Source organism: Megalops cyprinoides, chromosome 1 (assembly GCF_013368585.1).
Source record: "Megalops cyprinoides isolate fMegCyp1 chromosome 1, fMegCyp1.pri, whole genome shotgun sequence".
NCBI lineage: Eukaryota > Metazoa > Chordata > Actinopteri > Elopiformes > Megalopidae > Megalops > Megalops cyprinoides.
The window spans coordinates 72,146,337-72,168,922 of NC_050583.1; the positions used below are offsets into that span (position 1 = coordinate 72,146,337).

The 22,586-nt window shown below is 39.7% G+C and overlaps 1 protein-coding gene across 1 annotated transcript in view; it reads right to left on the reverse strand.

Moving 5' to 3' along the window:
• The window catches only part of si:dkey-220f10.4 (tubby protein homolog), a 34,202-nt gene extending 18,089 nt beyond the window's left edge, over positions 1–16,113 (reverse strand). Inside the window, exons 1-6 of the mRNA XM_036555091.1 lie at positions 15,988–16,113; positions 12,920–13,058; positions 10,973–11,158; positions 10,768–10,872; positions 7,729–7,892; positions 7,407–7,565 (exon numbers count right to left, since the gene is read on the reverse strand). Coding sequence (XP_036410984.1) covers positions 7,407–7,565; positions 7,729–7,892; positions 10,768–10,872; positions 10,973–11,158; positions 12,920–13,058; positions 15,988–16,113 — 879 coding nt within the window. The remainder of the gene's footprint in view (positions 1–7,406; positions 7,566–7,728; positions 7,893–10,767; positions 10,873–10,972; positions 11,159–12,919; positions 13,059–15,987) is intronic.
• Positions 16,114–22,586: the final 6,473 nt, after the last annotated feature.

The following is a 22,586-nucleotide window of genomic DNA, read 5'->3' on the forward strand; positions in this document are numbered from 1 at the left end:
CCTCTTCAGATTGCGTCTTGGTTCCACCTCAATCCCCACTCCATTAACACCTGCTACTTAGATTACTTGTGTTACTTGCTGTTTACTTTACGTGTAGTATTGCATGGGTTTGTGTAATGTATTTTGGAATCAATGATCTAGTGACATGATGGTGATGGTAGTATGTGTACTTGGCTTCCCTTACTTTCTAGGCTGTCTAGTAAGGTTAGCACAAGTTAACTTGTGGTAGGGCTTGAATGGTGTTATGCTCATACTCACTGTTTTGGGAGTGCTGTTAGCCTGGTCTGACACTGTTTCTCATTCAACTTGAATGGATACATTTCTGTTCTTTTGTGCTGAAAGTCACTCTGGAGTGTCTGCTAAATGAATGAATATAAATGAATGTAACGACTCGCCTTCCCCCATTCTCAGTAGCTGATCATCTGAATGCAGTGAGCAGCATCAATTCTGATGAAGCATGAGGACAGTGGAGATGACTGTTCCTTTATCAGCACCTGAAAGCATTAGATGTAAGACTTGAATTCAGGGTGAGCACCGAAGGCTTTCACAATACATCCAAGTAGTATCAGTGAAAAATCATACCATTTCTGCATTCGTTCTGCATACCCTCCCAATCCCCACCCAAAAAAATTTTTTTTAAGAATCTGCATGATTCACGTGGGTCACATTTTCAGGTCGGAAAATCCGGAATTCCGGATTAATCCAGAAAAATCACATCCCTGATTAGATGTTTCTGTTGCAATGAAATTCTGTTGCAGCTGTCATCATCACTATCACAATAACCAGTTGTGCAATCTTTGTCACCACCCTCTGCCTGTTGTTTTAAATCAAGCCCCAATGTTTCCCACACATTGTGTCAGTTTAACGTAACTAATGGATACAATCTGCTGTCTCAGTTCTGTCCATACAGGTCAGTCAAGTCCACTCCAATACAAGATGGAAGAACTTTAGAAGTTATGTTTGCTGTTTGGCAGTGTTTTGTGTTTAAATCATATTCTTGACACTGGAAATCAATTTTACAAGTGGTAGGCCTGCACGGTTACTTCTTGTTAAGATGCAAAGTCAAAGAAGCTGCCTTATTCAAAACTATGCAGTCTTTTAATTGCACTTTTTGTCTGCAACTGACTTATAGCTTGACTTATAGCTTTGGCATTAGCTCCACTTTCTGGTACTGGATACAAAGCTGCAGATTGGTTTCAGAATATTTATAATATAATTATGAATAATTAGAATTATCTGATAAGATGCAACTTACTAGATTTGGTAATGTACATCTGACTTTGCTGTTCTTAGCTAGGGTGTTCCCCAAGGATCTATTAATCCTTGATAAAATTGCCCGATTACAATTGTATTGGTCCCCTCTTCTAGCCAATATACTATAGGATGATGTTGTTACTTTTGTTGTATGTTGGTTAGCTAATCAAATTAGAATGCTTCAATTTGATGTGCCATTCTGCATCTTTATCTAGTTTATGAAAAATGATTTTTCTCTAATTCATTGTATAGGCTACGTTTAGTTCATGTATGGGGGTTGGGATGATTGAGTGATGACAAATGCTTCATTTTATAACTGTCTTGTATATTTCAAAATTATATTGTAATTATCGGTAATTTGTATGTAATTTCAAAAATTAAAGTTGTGCAAACAATGTTTTTACAGCGCAAATGTAGCACATGCCCAAGCTTGCAGCCAGATTTGGGTTGAAGTCAGAATGAATGAAGCACCAGAATCAGCCTGAGGAAACAGGCCCACATTGTGAAGCCGGAATTGTGCCAACACTTCTGGCACACAGCCAAAATTAACTCAGAATAGACCCAAACACAGCAGCTGGAATCTGGCTGACATGGACCAGCCCTGGTGCATGTGAATTGCTTTTATTGCTTTCATCCTCCACTCCCGACTACATCTGGATTTATATATTAAATTTTATATGTTATACTCAGAGCCCTCAGTTTTTGCCAACGTGACCCAAAGAGATTAAAACCTATTTTTAAAATGTCAGCGTTGTTATCCTCATGGTGACACTATAAGCACTTGGCACAGCCACCTGACTAAATATGCAATTAGTGAAATGTGTTCTTAAAAAAAAAAACAAATAACATAATATCCAACTACATGTTAAAACTACCCATTCCTGCAAAACAAAGCCAACTATATAGTTCAGCAAACTAACATATTGTTGTACACATCATGCTAAAAAGCTCACAGAGCTGCGGTACTTAACATTTGCCATCATCACTGCTGCTGCTGCTTCTAAGCCTAATACTTTCATGAGCTTGATCCTGTATCTAGTGTCCAAAAAAAAACCCACCTCACCAGCCTGTGCCTAATTTGAATGCTGATCATTTGTTACTTGTCAATGTCACTCGTAATCACTACTTTTTTTAGATTCAAAGTACAGTTTGGAAACTGGAAAATAGGCATTTTCACAAGGATCTTGGAAAATAATAATGAACACCAGTATTTTTTAAAAAATATAAAATAAACATTTTAAGGGTAATACTTAAGGCTCAATGTACCTTCCTACAATATAAAAGTTGTCAAAATATGTGAGATGGGGGGGGGGGGGGGGTGATTCCTTGTATTAGTCCAAGGGGGCATTGAAACCCTGTGTTAAAGGTATATTATGACATTGTGACATGATGAATATTAAGACCATTACTTAATCCCCTATAAGCACTGTATATGCATGGAGAGTTTAGGGGACATTTGAATATTAACATATGAAAATAGCTTATAGCTAACAGAGAGTGACACTGATGTCTTATTCTTGCTAAATTAAAAAAATGACATGAATTGGTGTGTTGGGTAGGGATTGAGTTTACTTCTCTACAATTACAATTTTATCTAGCCAGCTAATATTACCTGTTAGCTCCACTTACAACTTGCTAGTTAGCCAGACTAGCTAGAGTAGTTAGCAAGTTCCCTAATTTACATGTCTGCTATGGAGAAAGGCAAAAAAATTAAATTAAATCAGAGGGAAGACCAGTTATTGTTTAAAAGATTTCTTGGTATACGAATATTGGTTTACTGGTAGTATAGTCATGAAGTGAAATTATTGGCCCTGCCTGCTGTTGGTGGCTGTCTGACATGGTCAAGAATGGGATTTGATGAGCTCCACAATTTTGACAGTGCTTGCAAAAGGCATGAAATTTTAAAACAGTATGACAGTGCAGAGCAAGTAAACGTTTTTCCTGAAAATCATCTTCAGTGATATGCAGAGTAAAGTACCTTAATTTGAATATGAACTGATAGTGAATCACTTTAAGCAGCTGACCCTGGGTCAGAAATTAGTCTATAATGACTACCTCAAGCCCTTGAAACGTTGAAAAAAGAGCTGAAAGATTTTGACCTACTAGTGCTTTTAGCAATAATCTCACTGTCAGTGATGAGAGACATTGAAGTTGTGAAGCACAAGTAATCTTGTTTCCTGCTGAGTTAGTTTTTATTGTTTTTATAATTAGCAGGGTGTGGAAGTTTTGGTCACAGCTTTTTTAGTTGGAGCAGCTCATTAGAATAGTGTCTCCACAGGTGCATTACTGATTAGCAGGTGTATTTAATTAGCAGGGTAAAGTTACAGCAACAGCTGTAGCAGCAGCCTCAGTCATCTGCCAGAGTCCATCGAGGGGGAACATCAGGGAGAACAGCAATGCACCATGCATCATCCAATCTCTGTGACCATCTCCTGCAGAAGACGCACTCGTTGTCGCTGTCCTCCTCTGTCTTGCAAAACCAACAACCTTGCCTACCCCTCATTGACCCCAGTGGCCTTACAAGCAGGCAAACAGCTGGATCTGGTGTTACTGGCGGATTGCTGTACCTCAGATCTGAAAGTTACCTCCCTCCTGCTCTCTGGCCACTACTTTGTCACCTTTTCTCTACCTCCTCCTCCACAACCCACTATAGTTGCTACCTCTATCACCTCTCGCCGTAACATGCGCAAGGTCTCACCTTCAGCCTTCTCTTTGCCTCTCTCACAGTTCTTGCTTCTTTCCCGCTCCTTGTTTCTTTCACCAAACTGTCCACCTTGAACAACTGAACAACCTTCTCAACCCTTTTCAAGTTGGCCTCAGGGCTGGTCATTCCACAGAGACTGCCCTATTATCCATTACTGAGGCTCCTCAGACAGCCAGAGCTTCCTCCCACTCCTCGGTCTTGATTCTTCTACACCCTTCTGCAGTGTTTGACACAGCGGACCACACTCTGCTTCTATCTACTCTGGCTACATTGGGGATTGCTGACACTGTTCTCCTTTGGGTTAAGTCCTACCTCTCTGATGTTCCTTCAGGGTGTCCTGGAATGGTGGGTTGTCTAAACCCCACAACCTGCCTATGGGTGTTCAAGGCTCTGTACTTGTTCCCCTACTTTTCTCTCTTTACATGCAATCTCTCGGTTCTGTCATCTTCTCCCATGGCTTTTTGTACCACTTTTATGCTGATGACATCCAACTCTTCCTGTCTTTCCCGCCATTTGAAACCACAGGTTTCTGCACAAATCTCAGCTTGCCTGAAGGACATTTCGAAGTGGATGGTGGACCACCACCTAAAGCTGAACATGGCTAAGACTGAGATGCTTTTCATCCCATCCAGCTCCCCCCATATCAAGTCCTCTCCCTCAGCCTAGACTGGGGTCTCCAACCTTTGAGAGCTACTTTGAAAAAATGAAAGTGGCCGAGAGCTACTCATGTCTTATATTACTCACAGTTATTCACATAACGTATCAAAACACATTAACCAGCTGAATTAAGCTACTTTTTGTATATGTTTCAAATGTCAATATCCGAAGCTCACATTTTGGATCAAAAACATCTTAAATTCATGTCAATAGCATGTCAAATGTATGTTCTGTATCGATATATTTCAAATTTCAATGTATATTGTATTTCAATATATTTCAATGTTTGGACGCTATTTTGGAACATTAAGCCAGGTTAAGACTTTTCCCTACAATGGGCGTCAGTGGAGAGTAAAATTCTTAATGTAAGATAATGTCCATACTCATAGGATTTCGGTTTTGATTTTTTGACAGGTGAAAGTGTTTATGACAAAACATGTCCAATCTTTGATCGCTGTTTTGGAACATTAAGCCACGTTAAGCCTTTTCACGTTAAGAGTTTTAGAATGTCCCTGAAGTGGCGCTGAACGTTGCATCTTTTACCGACTGAAACGCTGGTACCGCAGATGAGGCACACACTTGCGTTCCCATTCCTCATGGAAATGGTATGTTTTCTGCTTTTTTTTGGCCACTGTCTTTGTTCATCATAAATCTGGCTATTTTATAAGCTAAACCGGCTTGCTAACTCCTTGCTTTAACTCAGTAGCTACCTCAGTAGCTAGCCTACAGCATAACTGACGTGACGACGTGTTGGAAAACTTGACAGTAGCCTAACTTATTTGATTAACAGCTGATATCATTTTGTGTTGGAGGGGGTGGGACATCTGTGTATTTCATTGGATTGAAATGGGAAGAGCTTTCCAGGGTGCATTTATTTGCTGTCGGATTTTTCTTTGAACCTTTTGACGAGCTACTCAAAAACAGGCAGCGAGCTACCGGTAGCTCACAAGCGACGTGCTGGAGACCCCTGGCCTAGACTACAAGCCTTTTCACGAATGCCACTGGCAAAAGCCTTAGTGTAGCACTTGATAGCAAACTGTCCTCCTCTCAGGTTGCAGCAGTGAGTTGGGTGTGCAGATTATTTTTGTACAACATTTGCAGGATCTGCCCCTTCCACGCTATATATTCAATGCAGCTCCTAGTTCAGGCCCTGGTACTCTCATGCCAGAACTGCTGTAACTCCCTCTTTGCTCACCTTCCTGTCTGTGCAGGAAGTGTGGGGTGGCAGTGTAGCATAGTGGTTAAGGAGCCGGACTCATAACCTAAAGGGCGCCAGTTCGATTCCCGGGGGGGCACTGCTGCACTACCCTTGGGCAAGGTACTTAACCCATAATCGCCTCAATAAATATCCAACTGTAGAAATGGATAACATTGTAAAAACCTGTAATTGATGTAAGTCGTGTCTACTAAATGCCAATAATGTAATGTAATGTGCAATCAAACCCCTACAACTAATCCAGAATACAGCTGCACAACTTGTTTGTAATCTCCCTAAATGTAGCTAAATTACAGCCCTCCTCACCAAACTTCATTGGCTTCCTGTTATCGCTCACATCAAGTTCAAAACCTTGGTGCTGGCATACAGGACAATGAATGGGACAGCCCCTTCATACCTATGATGTTCTGTCAAGACCGCTGTGTTCTGCAACAATGGGGCAACTGACTGTCCCGTCTTAACAGGGTCATTCCTCTCAGTCACAATCTCTGTCTGTACTGGTCCCTCAGTGGTGGAATGGACTCCCCAGCAGCATCACTGGCTAACTTCCACTGCATACTGAAGACCCATTTCTTCATAATGTGTCTTGGCTCCATCTCCAACCTCTAGGATTTGCTGTTTATTTTCTGTGTAGTATTGTGATGTATTTTCGATTCTGTGTTCTAGTAATTGATGTATCGTAGTGTACTTAGCTTCCATCGCCTTGTCGGATTGCACAAGTTAACTTGTGGTAGGGCTTGAATGGTTGCTAAGACTGTTGCTCATTTAACTTGAATTCAAACACTTGTTACATTGTGCTGGAAGATGCTTTGGATAAGAGTGTCTGCTAAATGCATGTAATGTAACTTCTAAAATGGTGAGTGTTGTCATTGTACCCTATATATAGCCATATACTGTATCTACCCTGCTCCAACTTGATGGAGTAATCACACTGTTAAACAATGTTTTGTGTGATTTAACAGGTTACTTTTTCAATGCAGTCCACTGTATTTGGGCTTACTTAACCCCCCCCCCCCCCCCCCCCAGTAGTAGCCCATTATCAGTCCAAGTGGATTACAAGATAACTATTGGTAACAAAGAAGCACCACGTATAGTTCCTGTCTTAGCTGTTAGCTGACCTAGGCCAATAATCACATTAAAGCAGTGTGGTGGTCTTGAGGAAAGGAAAGGGACATCACAGGTCTCTTATAGGTCAACATAAGTGGGCAATACAGTGACAATGTGTGATTGTCCTAATGTAAAAGTTTGATTACATTCTTTTTGATTTGTTATCTAGGTACTTGTTTCATATGTGTTTCCTTAAAACACAAATTTGACAATTTTCACAACTTCTAAAAGTTATGTATCAATAAGTCTAATATGTTTTAAAATGAGTTCTGTTCTTTGCAAATAGTAAACGTGAGTAATGAAGAGCATACTCATAAATTTGCCATCTCTGTGAAAGTTATCACAGCCAAAGCTACAAACTAGTTTCTTGTATCATGATGATGTCCCAATTTTTTACATCAGCTCTACTTTAAGGTATTAATATGTCAGAGGCCAACTAAATGGATGTGACCATATGAGACCACTTGCCTTTTTTCCATCCTCTTTCTCTAGGTGGAGGTAGTAGAAAGGGTACATTCCTTTTTCCATGCCTCTCCTGTCTCGGGTAATCCTGCACTGAACTGTGAAGTCTCTTGGAGCTGGGAGCAGGGCAAACTCTTCCAGATCTTCTGTCAACAGGGGTGAGGACTGACAAGTGGAAAGACAGAAAGCTATATTTCTTGTTCACTAATCCAAGAAAAACAAAATATTTACAAATATATAGTTATTGTGTCAGCACCATCAAAAATCAAACAAATGATTAAGGGTAAATAGAAGTAAATGTCAACAGTCAGTATTTTACTGTGCTTACCCTTCCAATGGATTCACTGTCAGAACAAGAATGTCGATGATTGGCATTGAGAGGCACAAGATTGTGTCTCTTCCCTTTTCCCTTTTTGGTCTTTCTCTGACTTTTCATATTCACTTGCTCTTCTTCCTCTGTCTCATCATCACTCTCACTCACTCGGCACCTTGCTGTAGTAACAGATATACATAGTCTGTCAAAGGGTCTTTGGAGTGGGTTTGGTTTTTCTTACCTTTCTCTTGACTAGCTAGGTAGACTCTTTTTTTTCTTGGGAGCAAAATGCAGGGATTTTTCCCACTAGTTTGCTTTACAAATAAGCTAGCTAGTCTGTCACATATTGTAAGTTCATCGAGGGCGTTACTGCATAGTTCTAAAGAAAAACAGATTTTTTTTTTCTTTAGGTTGTTTACAGTGCATCTGTTACAAGTTTGTGACATGTTCGATTTGCAGGGTGTCAAATTCATACCTTTCATACTAAAAATAAAAATAACTTAAATTACATTACAAATGACAGTGTTGTTTCTTTAATTTTTATATTGAAATAAGAATAACCAAGAAAGTTTAAGTGCTGTCTCTCATTTGTAAGCAAACTTTAAGAGAGTAGTTTCACTGTTGTTTTCTAAAATGGTCATAGCTTGACACAGTCATACCTGTCATTGCTGACTTGATTACTTTTTTGGTTCTGATCTGTGAACAGGCAGGAGGAATAGCAGGAAGCAAGTTCCTCTAGATAAGTTCATCCTTATGGTATATTAGAATCACTTCATTTGATGCAAAGTTGGTAATGTTAGCTTAAATTGTTACATTAAACTGAAAACTGTTCATTAGTATGGCACTGAAGATGCTTGAAGATGAAGATTCCTTTCTCTGGTCAGGAGGTATAGAATGTTTGTGCCCCTAGGGTACATGCCATCATCAATAGGTTCATTGCTGTCTCTGGGCCTGTGTCTCCTGGAATGAGATGTGACACTGTGTTCCTGGTCGTGATGCCAACCTGAGCTCCCTCTGGGGACATTTGCATGCTTCTCTTGTGTATAAAATTAGGACCTGTTCCTCTTTCTCATTCCTCTTTGTATACCTGTTCCCTAACAAATCAGTTTGTATCAAACTCTGACTGCTAATTTCACCTATCATGTCTCTCATCCTTTGAATTTCCCACCACACTGTTGTTGGAGTGAGGACAGGGAACACTTAATCTGGATTTGCCATAATTTTTGCAGTGCTTGCTCTACATGCACATTAATTTCGGTGTTTAAATGAAAACCGACTAATTTGTGACACAATGCCACATACAACAACATGTAATGTGATGATATGTTGGGTACAATGCAACTTTCCTAATTCTCAATGAGTGAGAGAAATGAAACATCTGAGTTGTGAGCATTTTCACCACCATAGTCCTCTGATATATTAATTTCTCTTGAGTACATAGAGTATGTTGTTTTGTATGTGAAAACTGCAATAAATCATTTCTCTTATTTATTGTGGAGGTGAAATAGTTTGTTTTGATGTAAAAAAAAGCTTTGTAAAAATTTCTTTAGATCTTGTATCTAATCACCTCTGAGCCAACAGACAAGTGCTGTGTGACATCTGCTTATTTTGCAAAGGATAATGTGGTGTAGTTTTACATATAATAATTTTATTTATTTATTTATTTATTTTATTTTATTTATTTACTTTCATCGGCTTCATAGGTCAGCTAGGGTTTGCTTGTCTCATTGCAGCTGGGCACCCTGCAATTCATCATGCACCTACATGTTGCCTGTATGACAGCAGTAGCACCTAAAATTGCCATTTAACAGACACTCATATCCAGACAGACATTAAATAGGATACATTTGAATAAACTGTGATCAAGTCATATGGTCAGATTAAACAATAATTGAGATTATTGAACATGCTTATCAGCCATTATGTTTAGGGTGAGGTTAAACTGGTAAAAAAAAAAAAAAGTTAAGAGATTTAAGAGAGAGTCATGAACTCCCTCAAGTATTGGGATATTCTGGTCAAAATCTGATTCCCTGTGCCAATAACATCAAATTTGTCCATTTGAAAATTGATTTTTGAGCAGGACAATGAGCCAAATAAGCGATATACAAAGAAATGGATAAGTGGAAACATAAGGAATGATTTCAAATGTCCATCTTCATCACCAGACCTCATTCCAATTAAACATTTATTGTTTGAACTAATGAAAGTAGTTCATTAATGAAAATAAAAAGATCTGACGGAAAAATATTACTGCAGGTACCTGTAATGCATGCCAAAGGATCATTGGCAGCAAGTTCAGAAAGGATCAAAAATGTTCTTTGAATTATATTGTGGTTGATTATGACAGGCACAGTATGGAGGTTGCTTATACTTGTAGTTTATACAGTGTTAATGAAGGATTCACATGGTATTGGGTTAAAGCCATGGGTAGATACAAACTACATCTGTGTGTACATGTGTGAGACAGAGAATGAGTGGCTCACATGTGACAGGGTGATGCCCTTTCATGGATGATTGCAGGTTAAGATCAAGAGAAGGGTCCTTTTTCTCATCCTCACTTCCAAACTCAGGTTTCATGTCCATTGGTGTTTCAAATGCCATCACTGAGTCAACCTTAACATCTGAAAAAGTAGAAAGGGATTATGTTAACATCAGCATCACTGTGACTATTACAGCAATGTTGGTATATTTCACTGATGTGTCAAATCATGATTATCACTGTTTCAGTGTTTAACACAAAAGCCTAAATGAAATCAAGATCGTACAGCTGACATGACATGTTGTGTGTACACTGAACTGCACTGCATAGAGAAACTATTTAAGTTGGTTTTTCAATGAATCATGATTCCTGTTTTCTTTCTTAATATGTACTGCTTTAAAGGGACGTGAATATAAATTTTGATATACAGTGGCACACATTCAAAACTAATCCTAGAATACATATATGTTTAAAAACTGATACTCTTGTATGTAACAAAATCTCTGTACATACGATCAATATGTTATTCCACACATCTCCTACAAATTCCCTCTCATATTTGGTCTCTCCCTTACATTGTTCTAGCTTGTTCTCTTTCTTTTCGTTGGGTCGTGCTTTCTCCCTGTCTTTCTTCTTTGAAGGTTTCTGTTCGCCTTCCCTCTCCTCATCCTGTTCCAACACTGAGATAGAGTGTGACATGTTACTTGTCTTATAATTTGTATTTTTTTAAAAAACATTCATCAACATATACCACCACACTGATACTGAAGGCAGCCTCACCTTTTCTTATACCCTTTTTTGTAATTGTTTTATCTTCTAATTGGCTATCAGTTTCCAATTCCGTTTTCCTTGTGATGAGGGGCTTTTGAATGGATCTCTCATCTGCTACCCTCTGAGTTGTGATGTTGAGTTGACCCAGGCTTATCTCCTCCAGTGGAGTGTCATAAAAAGGTTTGAGGGAAGTGGCTATCGATACAGAAATATGGTTATAGGCCAATACAGCCAGAGGAGCAATAAATAGCTAAATAAAATAACTAAACCAAACAATAGGTCTACCAATAAAAAGCAGCTGAAAACTAACTGTCTAAAACTATACAGAGTACAGAACATTTTGTACACAAATGAGTACTGTAGTGTGTACTACTACTATAATAGTAACAGAAAATTCAGAGATGATCAGAGGCCCACATCAACAAAATTGGGTTCATTTGACCAGGGATACTGTAAATGGTGTTTTGCCTATCTTTGAATTTGCACCCACTGTGGTGCACTGTGTGACTTTTGTGAAAAACAGTTTTTGTTGGTTGTGAGTGTGTGAGAGGATTGCATTCATCTAGATTCACAGCTCATGCATGAGTGTATAGGTTGTCACAGTAAGAAAGGCCAAATTCCAGTAATTCCAAACAGTGCTGTAAAGGGTGAAAAAAGCTTAAAAATGATAGAAAATTTTAAAAAATGCAGATGGGGCCTTACTATAATAAAAGTGCTTCAGTTTAGCTAATGACAAAACATAACTGTAAAATTGTCATTTTTGTTTTGTGATGTATTGTGTTTTCATGAGGATACATTGTAATTTTTAGATTGCATTTGGCAGTATTCTTCAAGCATTTGAGATAAATCAACATCCAGTTTCCCCTGTCCCAGTGGATGCCAAGAAGGCAATTCTTGATAAAATTGGTGGCTATCAGTTTCAGTGCTCTTTGCATACAATATAACACAAGTAGAAGAAGGACAGGAATTTAAGGACAATGAGGAGTATTTTAAACATAAAATGTTACATTCACACATTGTGACCGTTGTCCATAGTTGTAATGCCAAATAGTATCTCTACAAGTGTGACAGCTTTATATCTAAAATGAACTCACATATTGACCGTATAAAATTAAAAATGGCACAATCAAAATAGATGATATCTAAAAACTTTGTGGTTGGTTGGAATAAGACCTACACCATAAAACCTTTTTCTTTTTTCACAGGCATTTCTTTTGTGGTGCCTTGACTGAATTGGGAATTCAAGGAATGAAGACACTGGGTTCTGTGCCTCATATTACTTTAAAGCCTTAATGTTCACCAATGATTAGTTCCACAACAACTCATCAATCCTCCCCAGTGATGCTTTATTGATACAAAGAGTGCTTTGGTGATGAAAGCACTGATGGAATAAGACTAAAATTCACTCAAGTCTCTAATTTTGATAGTGTGTCTGTTGACTTGGTTAAATACATTGTTGTCACGTATGTTGAAAATTATAACAGGATTCAACCACTTTCATATGAATCTAGTGTTTTTTTTAATCAAACAAGGTTTACTGAACATGTCATATGTAGCTTGACATATGTTAATCACAACAATTTTAACATTCAGAATCGTCATCTAAAAAAAATAGCAGAATTCAATGATAAGAGAAAATCTGAAACACTGTCTTTGGGATGAATAGAATTTTCTGCTCACAGAAACTCTGAAAAGCTTCTGAATATTTCTTGATAGTTTCAAAAAATGTTAAATCAAAATGTCCAAATTTACATTGCCATGGCAAATGTGGTATATATAGCCATTTGACCACATGACTGAAGTGTATCATACATATGAAAAGCAAAATTGTGTTGTAATTAATGTAACAGTCAGTCAGTATACACTTGTATCCAACAAGCACTGAAACTGTCAGTGGTAATATCTGTGTGACAATCCAGTTATTAAGCATGTGCTAACCATTTTGTGAGACACAACTCTGGGACTGGTTGAACAGGGGTGTTGTATCCTCTGCTCTGGCTCTCTGCCTGCTGTTTTTGGGCCGAACATCATGGTTGGCTGTCACCATTTGGTTGTCAGCTCTCCTCCTCTGTTGCTTCTTTATCAAAAGAGATCGCTGAGAGAGAAAATTCAAATCCAGTTAAACAAAATTTGACACAAGGTGGACATATGGTACATTTCTTGTGACAAGTTAGGAAAATTTCCATTAACCTTCACCCTTTTGTTCCAACAATGACACATTCTTAATCTACTTATGTCCATTTCAGTCATTTTGAAATCCATTATTGAGTTTTTAAGAAATTAAAAGGGAATTTGAAAAGTGGAGTCCAGATAGTCGTTCGTCTGACACCAGAGGACAAGAAGACAACACCATTGATGCTTATTAGTTAACAATTTAATAATTATCAATTTCAGACTTAAACACTGATACTACAAAGTATTTTTGACAGTTATAATTGCATGGAATAGTTTTTCAGGATTTACAGTATATGCAGAGATAGTGTGTTCCACAGTGCTACATGAAGGTTGTAGGAAACTGAACTAGTTGCCGAGAATGAATAAGAACACTTTATTCACTACCATGCCGTGTACTTGAACTTCCTGCTGTTAACAAGCTCATATGCACAGGAGTGTGAGTGTATGTTCAGCTACAAAGCATAAGGAACTTAAGCCAAAGGCTGAATTTCAAAAGGAAAAACAGTCATCAATAATAAACTTTTCTCTTTAAACTCAGACTGTGTGTGTATGTGTGCTTTACAAACAAATGCAGAAATAATATGCCTTTCTTTAGGAGCATTTTAACTTTTCAATGCTGTTATGTGTTAGTCACATGAAAATTTGATTGATTTTACAGCATGACAATGATTAGATTAACAAAGAAATCATTTACTCAATGCTGTGAATAGATGGTCCAGTTCAGGTGATACAGCTGAATGGCTGGTCAGGTCATTTTTGCTGTTCATGGCCATTGGGTAGGTGTGATCCTCAGCATTAAGTTTGGTGGCCATGAGCCACCTAGCATGCAGATGGGTGTGTGAGGGTTAGAGATTTTCCCATTTGTTGAGAAAATTTCCTACAAATACAATGGATGAAAGTAGTAGCTGTCATAGAGCTGAAATCTGTAAACATAATCAAACATCTCATACATGTCAGTAAATGCCAGCAAAAAGGTATGACTGTATGTATGAACAACAAATATAGCTGAAATTATTTTTGGGAATATTCACATAAACAAAATGTTTATCTAGACTATATCACTTTATTTTCCAGTACCATTCATATTACCTTAATACCTAATTTCCCCTGAGGTTAACAGCCTTGAAATTCTGCATATGCCAATGTGAGCCTGCAGCTTACAGCTATTGTGCAGAATGGTACAAGCTGTCATTATTTGGCTTTTTTGGGACTCTTGCCAGATTATTCATAGAGAGTGTGAAATCTCATTTTCCATCTGCCCAATTCCCATCCTCACAACACTATATATAATCTTATGAACCCTTTAAATGACGTAATTGATATGTGAAATATCGTTAAAGTCATTTATGGGTTTATTATACAGCCATATATTCAATAAATACTGAAATAACAGCAACATAATAGCTTGATGTGTAGCTATAACTGGTGTACTTGAGCTGTGCACCTGCAAGGTAGGTGACAAATTACTTTTATTTTGGAAATAAGTGATGACATTCTTCTTGCAGATGGAGTGACACATCTCTGATGAGGTTGGTGACAAATAACATATAAGATAAATTCCTTCCTTATCTGAAGGATATCTCTTTAACAGTTCCATTAATAGACGTATGCAAAACATATTTTCTCTACCAAAAATACATGCTTAAAACTACCACAGATACTATAACTCCAGAGAAATCTGGCTACATTTAGCCAAAAATATAATGCCCCATGGAAGAGCAAAGAAATTAGGTAAAAAGGTAAAAAGTAGAATGTAAATGGAGACAAAAAAACTGCAGTTGTAGTATGACATCCTTAAAGGATAGCTTCATATCTGCAATAAAACAACAAAAAACACAAGACAATCTTAGGTTTCTAAAGTAACTATTGAAAATAAGGATAATCTACAAATGTTGTTCTCTACAACTGATAGGGTGTTAAATCCAGCTCTTGTAGACTAAATTGAAACCTCTTCCCCATCCAAGAGTTTTTAAGAAAAGATCCAAAGTAAGATTAAATATAACACAGTTGGCTGCAGGCTCAAAATTATTAAATGTTCCAAATTTAACAGTTGAAGCTGTCATGAATTGTTTTTGTCCAACTAATGGACAGATACTAAGTAGCATTTTAAGCAGCTCAATGACTTAGTAAAAACAACGTTCTGGAGAAATTTCAATCAGGCTTTCATGCAAATCAGTATTGAAAGTGTTTTTGATAAAGTCATCAATGACCTGCAATTAGGTGTTGACTCTGGAGGTGTATATGTTGTCGTTCTCTTAGATCTGAGTGCTTCTTTTGATACAGAACAGTTTATGTAATCAGCTGTGAAACAAGTGTCCAGTGTTCTTCTAGATCAGGTTAGTTTCACTTTCAATAGACAATTAGTGTAAGCAACGTTATTTTAAAGTAATACTCAGTTTTCTTGTTCTTTGAAAGTATAGTTTGTAGCTTTTTATATTGCTTTCTAAGCTGTATTAGTTTTATTGTTTTGATAATTAGCAGGGTGTGGAAGTTTCAGTCACAGCGCTTTAGCTAGCGGCATAGTGAGCATAGTGAGTGTCTCCACAACTGCATTACTAATCAACAGGAGTATTTAAGTAGCAGAGTAATAATAGAGTAATGCTATAGAGGCAGCTGTAGCAGAGCAGCCTCAGTCAGACAAAGACAAGGGAGTCCACCGAGGGAGAATATCAGGGAGAACAGCAATGCACCATGTATCATCCAATCCCTGTGAAGGTCTCCGGCAGAAGATGCACTTGTCGTCGCTGTCCTCCTCGGTCTTGAAATATCTCCAAACTCATCCGCCCATTGTTGACCTCAGCTGAAAATCTGCCTCTTGCAGGAGGCTTGTGGAATTGTCAGTCTCCTACCAGAAAGGCTGACTGCATCACAGCATATGCCTCCCTCCTGTCCCTCCAGTTCCTTGCCCTCATAGAGACATGGATCACCCCAGACAATACCGCAACCCCGGCAGCCCTCTCCGCTGCATACGTCATTCTCCCACACTCCCCGACCCTCTGGCCAGGGTGGTGGGACTGCGCTCTTAATATCCCAGGCCTGGAAATTATCTGTTCTTCCGTGCTTTCATATCTGTATATCCTCTTTTGAATTTCACGCTGTTGCTATTACTAACCCCTCTAGAATGTGTATTGTTGTTGTGTATAGACCACCTGGCCCCCTGACAGACTTCCTTGAAGGAGCTGGATATTCTCCTCAGCTCCTCCTCAAGGGATGGCACCTGCCATGATCCTACTGGGGGACTTCAACATTCACCTAGAGCAGCGTTTCCCAAACCTCTCCTGGAGGACCCCTTGTCCTGCATGTTTTAGATCTCTCCCTGCTCCAACACAGCTGATTTAAATGATCAGTTTGTTATTAAACAGCTTCAGGAGTTCATAACAGGTTGATCACTTGAATCAGCTTTGTTGGAGCAGGAAGAGATCTAAAACATGCAGAACAAGGGGTCCTCCAGGAGAGGTTTGGGAAATGCTGACCTAGAGACCTCTTAAGCTTCTGGATTCCTGCCACTACTCCATTCCTTTGACCTCATGGTAATACGGTCATCTCCAACACACAAGGGAGGCAAACAGCTGGATCTGTAATACATAAAGGACATGATCAAGACCTACAAGCCAGCAAGAGTGCTGTGCTCTGCTACCTCGGGTCACCTCTGTGTGAGAGATGCCTCTGTGTCCAATCCCCACAGCCATCTCTCACCTCTTCCTATTTTTCCTCCCTCCCACTCGCCACTCCTCCCCTCTCAAAATTCTCCCCTCTTTCAGATGCTGATGTCAGTCTCCTCCTTACATCCCACTGACCCACTACCTGTGCCCTGGATTCCATTCCTTCACTTCTCCTGCAGACTGTCACTCCCAGTCTTCTTCCATTCATCACGAGTCTGATGAATCAGTCACTCTCCACAGGCAGTGTGCCAGCAGCCTTCAAAACACCCCTGCTGAAGAAAAGGACTCTGGACCCATTTTCTGTCCAGAACTATCGACCGGGCTCTCTCCTTCCCTTTATGTCTAAAACCCTTGTACGAGCTGTGGCTAACCACTGATCCTCCTTTCTCTCCCAGAACAGTCTTCTTGACCTTCGCTCCCCTCCTGTACTCCCTATACATGTAATCTTTCAACCATGTCATCCTCCATGGTTTTTCTTATCATTTCTATGCCACACCCAGGTTTCCGCGTGCATCTTGCCTGAAAGACATTTCACAGTGGATGGTGGACCACCATCTGAAGCTGAACCTGAAGCTAAAACTGAGATGCTTTTCATCCCATCCAAGTCCTCCCCTTTTCAACAGCTCTCCCTCAGCCTAGACTCTCAGTAGTGGAATGAATTTCCCACAGGGGTGAGGACAGCAGAATCACTAGCCATGTTCCGATGCATACTGAAGACCCATTTCTTCATACTGCATCTTGGTTCCACCTCAGTCCCCACTCCTTCACACCCGTGACTTGTATTATTTGCTCTGGTCAGTTAACCCCAGTTTTAGCTTCTCCTCACTGGCTACCTATTGAGACGATCTGCGCTGGGCTGGTATTACAATCTTCTGGACAGTAAAGGCTCACTCCTGCTCTCTCTGCTGAGGGGGATCACAAGGGTGATGTGGAGAGGCAGCACTGACTGTAGGTCCAGTTATTTATAAAAAAGGGAGTCAGACATGAAGCTTCAGGCAACATAAATAGGATATTTAATGGAAGCTGACTAGCTAAATGTCACTATTATAAGCTGATCACCATTTTCTTGTTCTCCCACACACACCTGCAATCATCACAATCTAGAATATATATCCTCAGGTCACATGCAAGATACATCATCATGCTCGTTATACCATTAAGTTCTGAATTGCTTTAATTCTCCTTATCTTTAAGGCCTTAATTGTTCTTATTCCTCTACATCTAAGAGATTTCATTTTTTGGATATAACTCCCCACAAACACTTCAAAAACGTGCTTGCTAACTTGTTAATTCAAGAGTAGTAATCCAGTTGATCAAGCTCTTCTCTTGAAACAGTGTACCTGCTCACATTGGGAATGCAGACACTATCTCAGTCTTCAAGTCTAGGCTTAAAATGTACCTTTTTAACAAATCCTATAATTGAGCGATTGAGGTCAGTAGTGTGTCTATGATGGGGTGGTGACAGCCTCAGGCCTGACCTCATGACTGTGCTGGCTCTCTGTCTTCCCATCCTTTAATTATGCTGCCATAATCTTGTTCTGTCTGGGTTTTATTATTGTACTCAGACTACTCTTTTCTGCTCTCACACTCATCTAGTTAGTTTTCTCTCCTTCTATGTACCTAGCACCATAGCACCTCTTGAAGCTCTAGATACAAGGAATAATCACGCCCATCTTGGCTCCCCCGGTCCATCTACAGGTGCCTCATCTACTCTCCTGCCTGACTGTGCCAAGCCACCTTGTCCAGTCAGCCAGTAGCCTCATCAACCTGGCCACTTCCCCTAATCAGGCTTCCATCTTAACTGTTCAGCTCATTCAACTATCTGCTGCTGGCTAGAGGCAGATCAGTGCCCCTTTCAGTCAGGTACAGCTCAACTTTTCTTGCTTTTAATAATAAGTTTAGTAAGTTTTTCCTTGCCAAAATATTGTTTTTTTTAACCTTTGCTCTCTTCTGTGGGTGTTATATGAGAAGTGTTGGCCAGCTTCTCTACAGGTCAAAGCATAGTTTCATCTGGTTCCAGCAGGATGAGACTTCTTATTGTGTAGATTCAGGAGGGAGCTGTGTGCTTTAAGGCCAAAGACTGTCCAAAGGAAGCAGAAGCTCACATCCCAGCACGATGGGTGTTGGTAAACGTTATACTGAGTGGCCCTGCAGTAGAGGCGTGTCTAGAGTACTGCTGTGGCAAATGAGTATCCTTCCACCAGATGAGCTCTGATGTTGTTTTTGGGGTCTCATTGGAAATCCCTGACTGGACATATAACATCACCTTCTGGAAGCAGCAGGGCACTGAGCTGAAACAGCTGGGCTCTGAGCTAAAGAGCATACTGATGTAGTGAAACATTGCTCTGTGTGTGACAAACTCTGTGAGGTCTCAGATGCTGGAGTGAAGTGGTACCTGAACACACCCCTAGCCAGTCTCAAGCAGATTGTAGAGCCATAAAACTGGGTGGTGAGCTCCTCCAATGTAGGCAAAAGGCACTTATCAGTAACTATCTTGTTCACTGTCCTGAGATCACACAGACACACAGGCAACACAACCTTTTCTTGGTCACCACCAGGTTCAAACTCCACAGATGGCATGACTGGCTCAATGATGCCAGCCTCCAGGAGGTGCTATAGGTGTGTTGAGATGCCATCTTGGAGAGCTAGGTAGGATTCTGCACATCGGTAGATTCTGGCCCCGAAGGCCCGTGCTGTTACAAACATTTAAATTTTTAAACTTTTTCTGTTACAAACTTTTAAAACTGCCATGTCTCCATGAATTCTGGCTCTATCAAAACAGAGCTACACTCGTGCAGATTGTGGTTTTTGAATTATGACTCTAACCTCCTGACTCTAACCAGATTAACAACAAATTGTTGCAACGGAGCCAATCAGAGAGACGTGCTGTAAACTTACTGCTGTGTGTTAGGCTCCCACGTGAGAGCAGAGTGTGTTTGCTACCCGCATAATCTGGCCCTACCTGACTCAATATGCTACCCAGCTTCTGGTACATGGTTATCTCCCACCTCAACTATTGCAATGCCCTCCTAGCTGGCCTCACAGCATGTGTGGTGAAACCACTACTAATGGTTCAGAACGCAGCAGCGCGTCTGGTTTTCGATCAGCCCAAGAGGGCCCATGTCACCCCATTGCTCACTGAGCTCCATTGGCTACCCGTGGCTACCCGTATCAAATTCAAATTTCTCATGCTTGCCTACACAGTGACCTCTGGGTCTGCTCTGACATACCTGAGCTGAATCATACAGGCTTACTCTCCTTCTCAGCCATTACGTTCCTCCCAGGAATGTCGTCTAGCATTGCCATCCCTGCACACAAGGTAATCTCAGTCCAGATTATTCTCATATGTAGTTCCCCGCTGGTGGAACAAGCTACCTTACGCTATTAGAGCAGGGGCGTCCCTCTCTATCTTCAAGAACCTCTTGAAGACCCAGCTCTTCCGAGAGCATCTCCTCTCCTAACAACTTCAACACAATTCCATCTCTGCACACTTTCTGCCTTGCACTTCTTTCTCCTGTCACTACTTGTTTGTCTCCTCTGCCTGTCTTCTTGTGTTTTCACCTCGTTTACCTCTGTTTTCTACTTTCCCTGACTTATTTAGCTGAGTTTAGTTGTTTAGGTTGCACTTAAAGCTTACTCCAAGGTCTCCTACACTACCGTAGCTTGCTTCCTGTTCCTCACTTCTAAGTCGCTTAGAGACGCAGATGCAGATGGATAAAGCGTCTGCCAATGTAAATGTAAATGTAAATGTGTTTGAAGGGAGAGGGAGACAGCAAGCCCAATGCACCAATATTCAAGACTTCTCTTCCACATTTCATACATACGTTTCTGAAACATCCATATCTCCGTGAATTCTGGCTCTACATGCATAAATTATACATCAAAATAGAGGTACACTTGTGCAGATTCTAACCACGGTGTCCTTGTACTTAATTTAATTTAAACTTTTATAGTTTTAGCGATATATATATTAAAAAAATGCTCTAAATTTACCCTCATTCAAAAGTACAGGCACAAACAGCAGGAGGATTTCACTTTGAACAATATGTTTTTTTAAACTTTAGACTAAAATCACTCAAACTTTACCCACATTATAAAATATAGGATTTTACAGTGCATGCCAAAGGCCTGCACTCCTCTGTTACAAAGTTTTCAAACCACCATTTCTCCCTCATTCTTGGGACTATAGGCATAAATTATAAATCAAATGGTAGGAATTCTCACAATGTCTTCATCTACGAGCTGTGAACATGAAATCACTGTACGAGAAGCATAAGTAATGTCTCCCAAGACCATCTTTGACTGTTTTCAGTAAAACATGTTCACTTTTAGCTCATAATACTAAGTACAGTTTTCCCATATTACTTTAGCTTTGCTAAATTAAAGACAAAAAAGCCTTCAAAGACTCTCCCTTAGCTGCACTGAATGTAGCATTAGCCAGTTCCCTAACGGCTCAGCAGATCCTGAGCAGCAACCTTTGTTTTGGTTCAGATGTAGTACATCAGATAACCAAATTTTTCAGTGCAACCCCAGCAATCTCTCCACTTTCCAAACAGATTCTCCTCCTTGGCAACAGACCTAAAAGTGGTCAAAAAGTGCTGGTGATTCTAGGATTTAGAGACTATTGGATCCTTATCTAGAAGAAATAGCCAATACTGTGAGCTATGGCCATGCTTGACAAATTAGAACAATGGCCAGGAGGCAGGCATTCAGTCCTACGCTAATGTCTGTCAGTTTATGAGAACTCATATGTAATTAACAAATTGAGATTGTGCCTATTTTCTGTGTTATCAGCACAATTTTATGCAATGGCAACCTTTAAAATCACCCAGCGTGCATTAATGCCAGTAATTCTCTGTGTTAACACAAAATTAATGAAAACAGAGCAAAGTTTGGTCTTGTGAATGAAATTATCACAAATAAAAATATAGAGATCCTTATCATATCTGAAACCTGACTGTAGATAAATACAGCATTTAATGAGGCCCTTTGATGGGTATTCCAGTAGCCAACAACCTTTCTTATTGGATTGTGGGCGATCTAGGTGCTCCATGTTTGAAGCATGGATTCTGACCTGCTCTCACACTAATGGCACAACAATGTGTGTGTCTCCAAATCACTGCCATTTCATCATTTAAAAAAAATATAGACCACCTGAGCCCTGTGCAGATTTCAAGTGCAAATTTGCTGAGGCTCATATTAAATCCAGTGGTCATGGCTAATAAGACTTCCTGGAACTTGTAGTTACCCTTAGCATTGACATAAAAATATTGGGCTCACAAATAGGTCAGCAAGGTGCATATCTTAAATGCAGGTTTAGCTGTATGATCTGGGTTTAAAGCAGGTTTGAATTTTTGAATTTTGAATTTTTGAAATGGTACAGACACGCATTTTGTGAAATTTGTGATACTGTAAATAATCAAGCAGAAATAAATAAGGCTGCATAACGAAACTGTACTACCTAACCTGACAAAGATTAGCTGTAAGCACAGCAGTTGAGTGAAGGGCTTTGTTGTGAATGTGGTTGGGTTGCTGGTGGCTCATCCAACAATGCTGCACAAGATCGAAGGATTGAAGGAAAAATGAAAATGTGCTGAGATGAAAGAAAGGCATGATGGCACCTGCAGCGGAATCTCAACCACTGAGTTGAAAAGGTAAAGAAGTGCTGTTTAGAATTATTTTGAATTTGAAGTGAATAAAGAGGGCAAAACAAAAGATACACTCAAGCATCCACTCAAAAAAGGTGACTCGAGGCCTAAATCTTTAAGCAAATGGCTTATTACTGC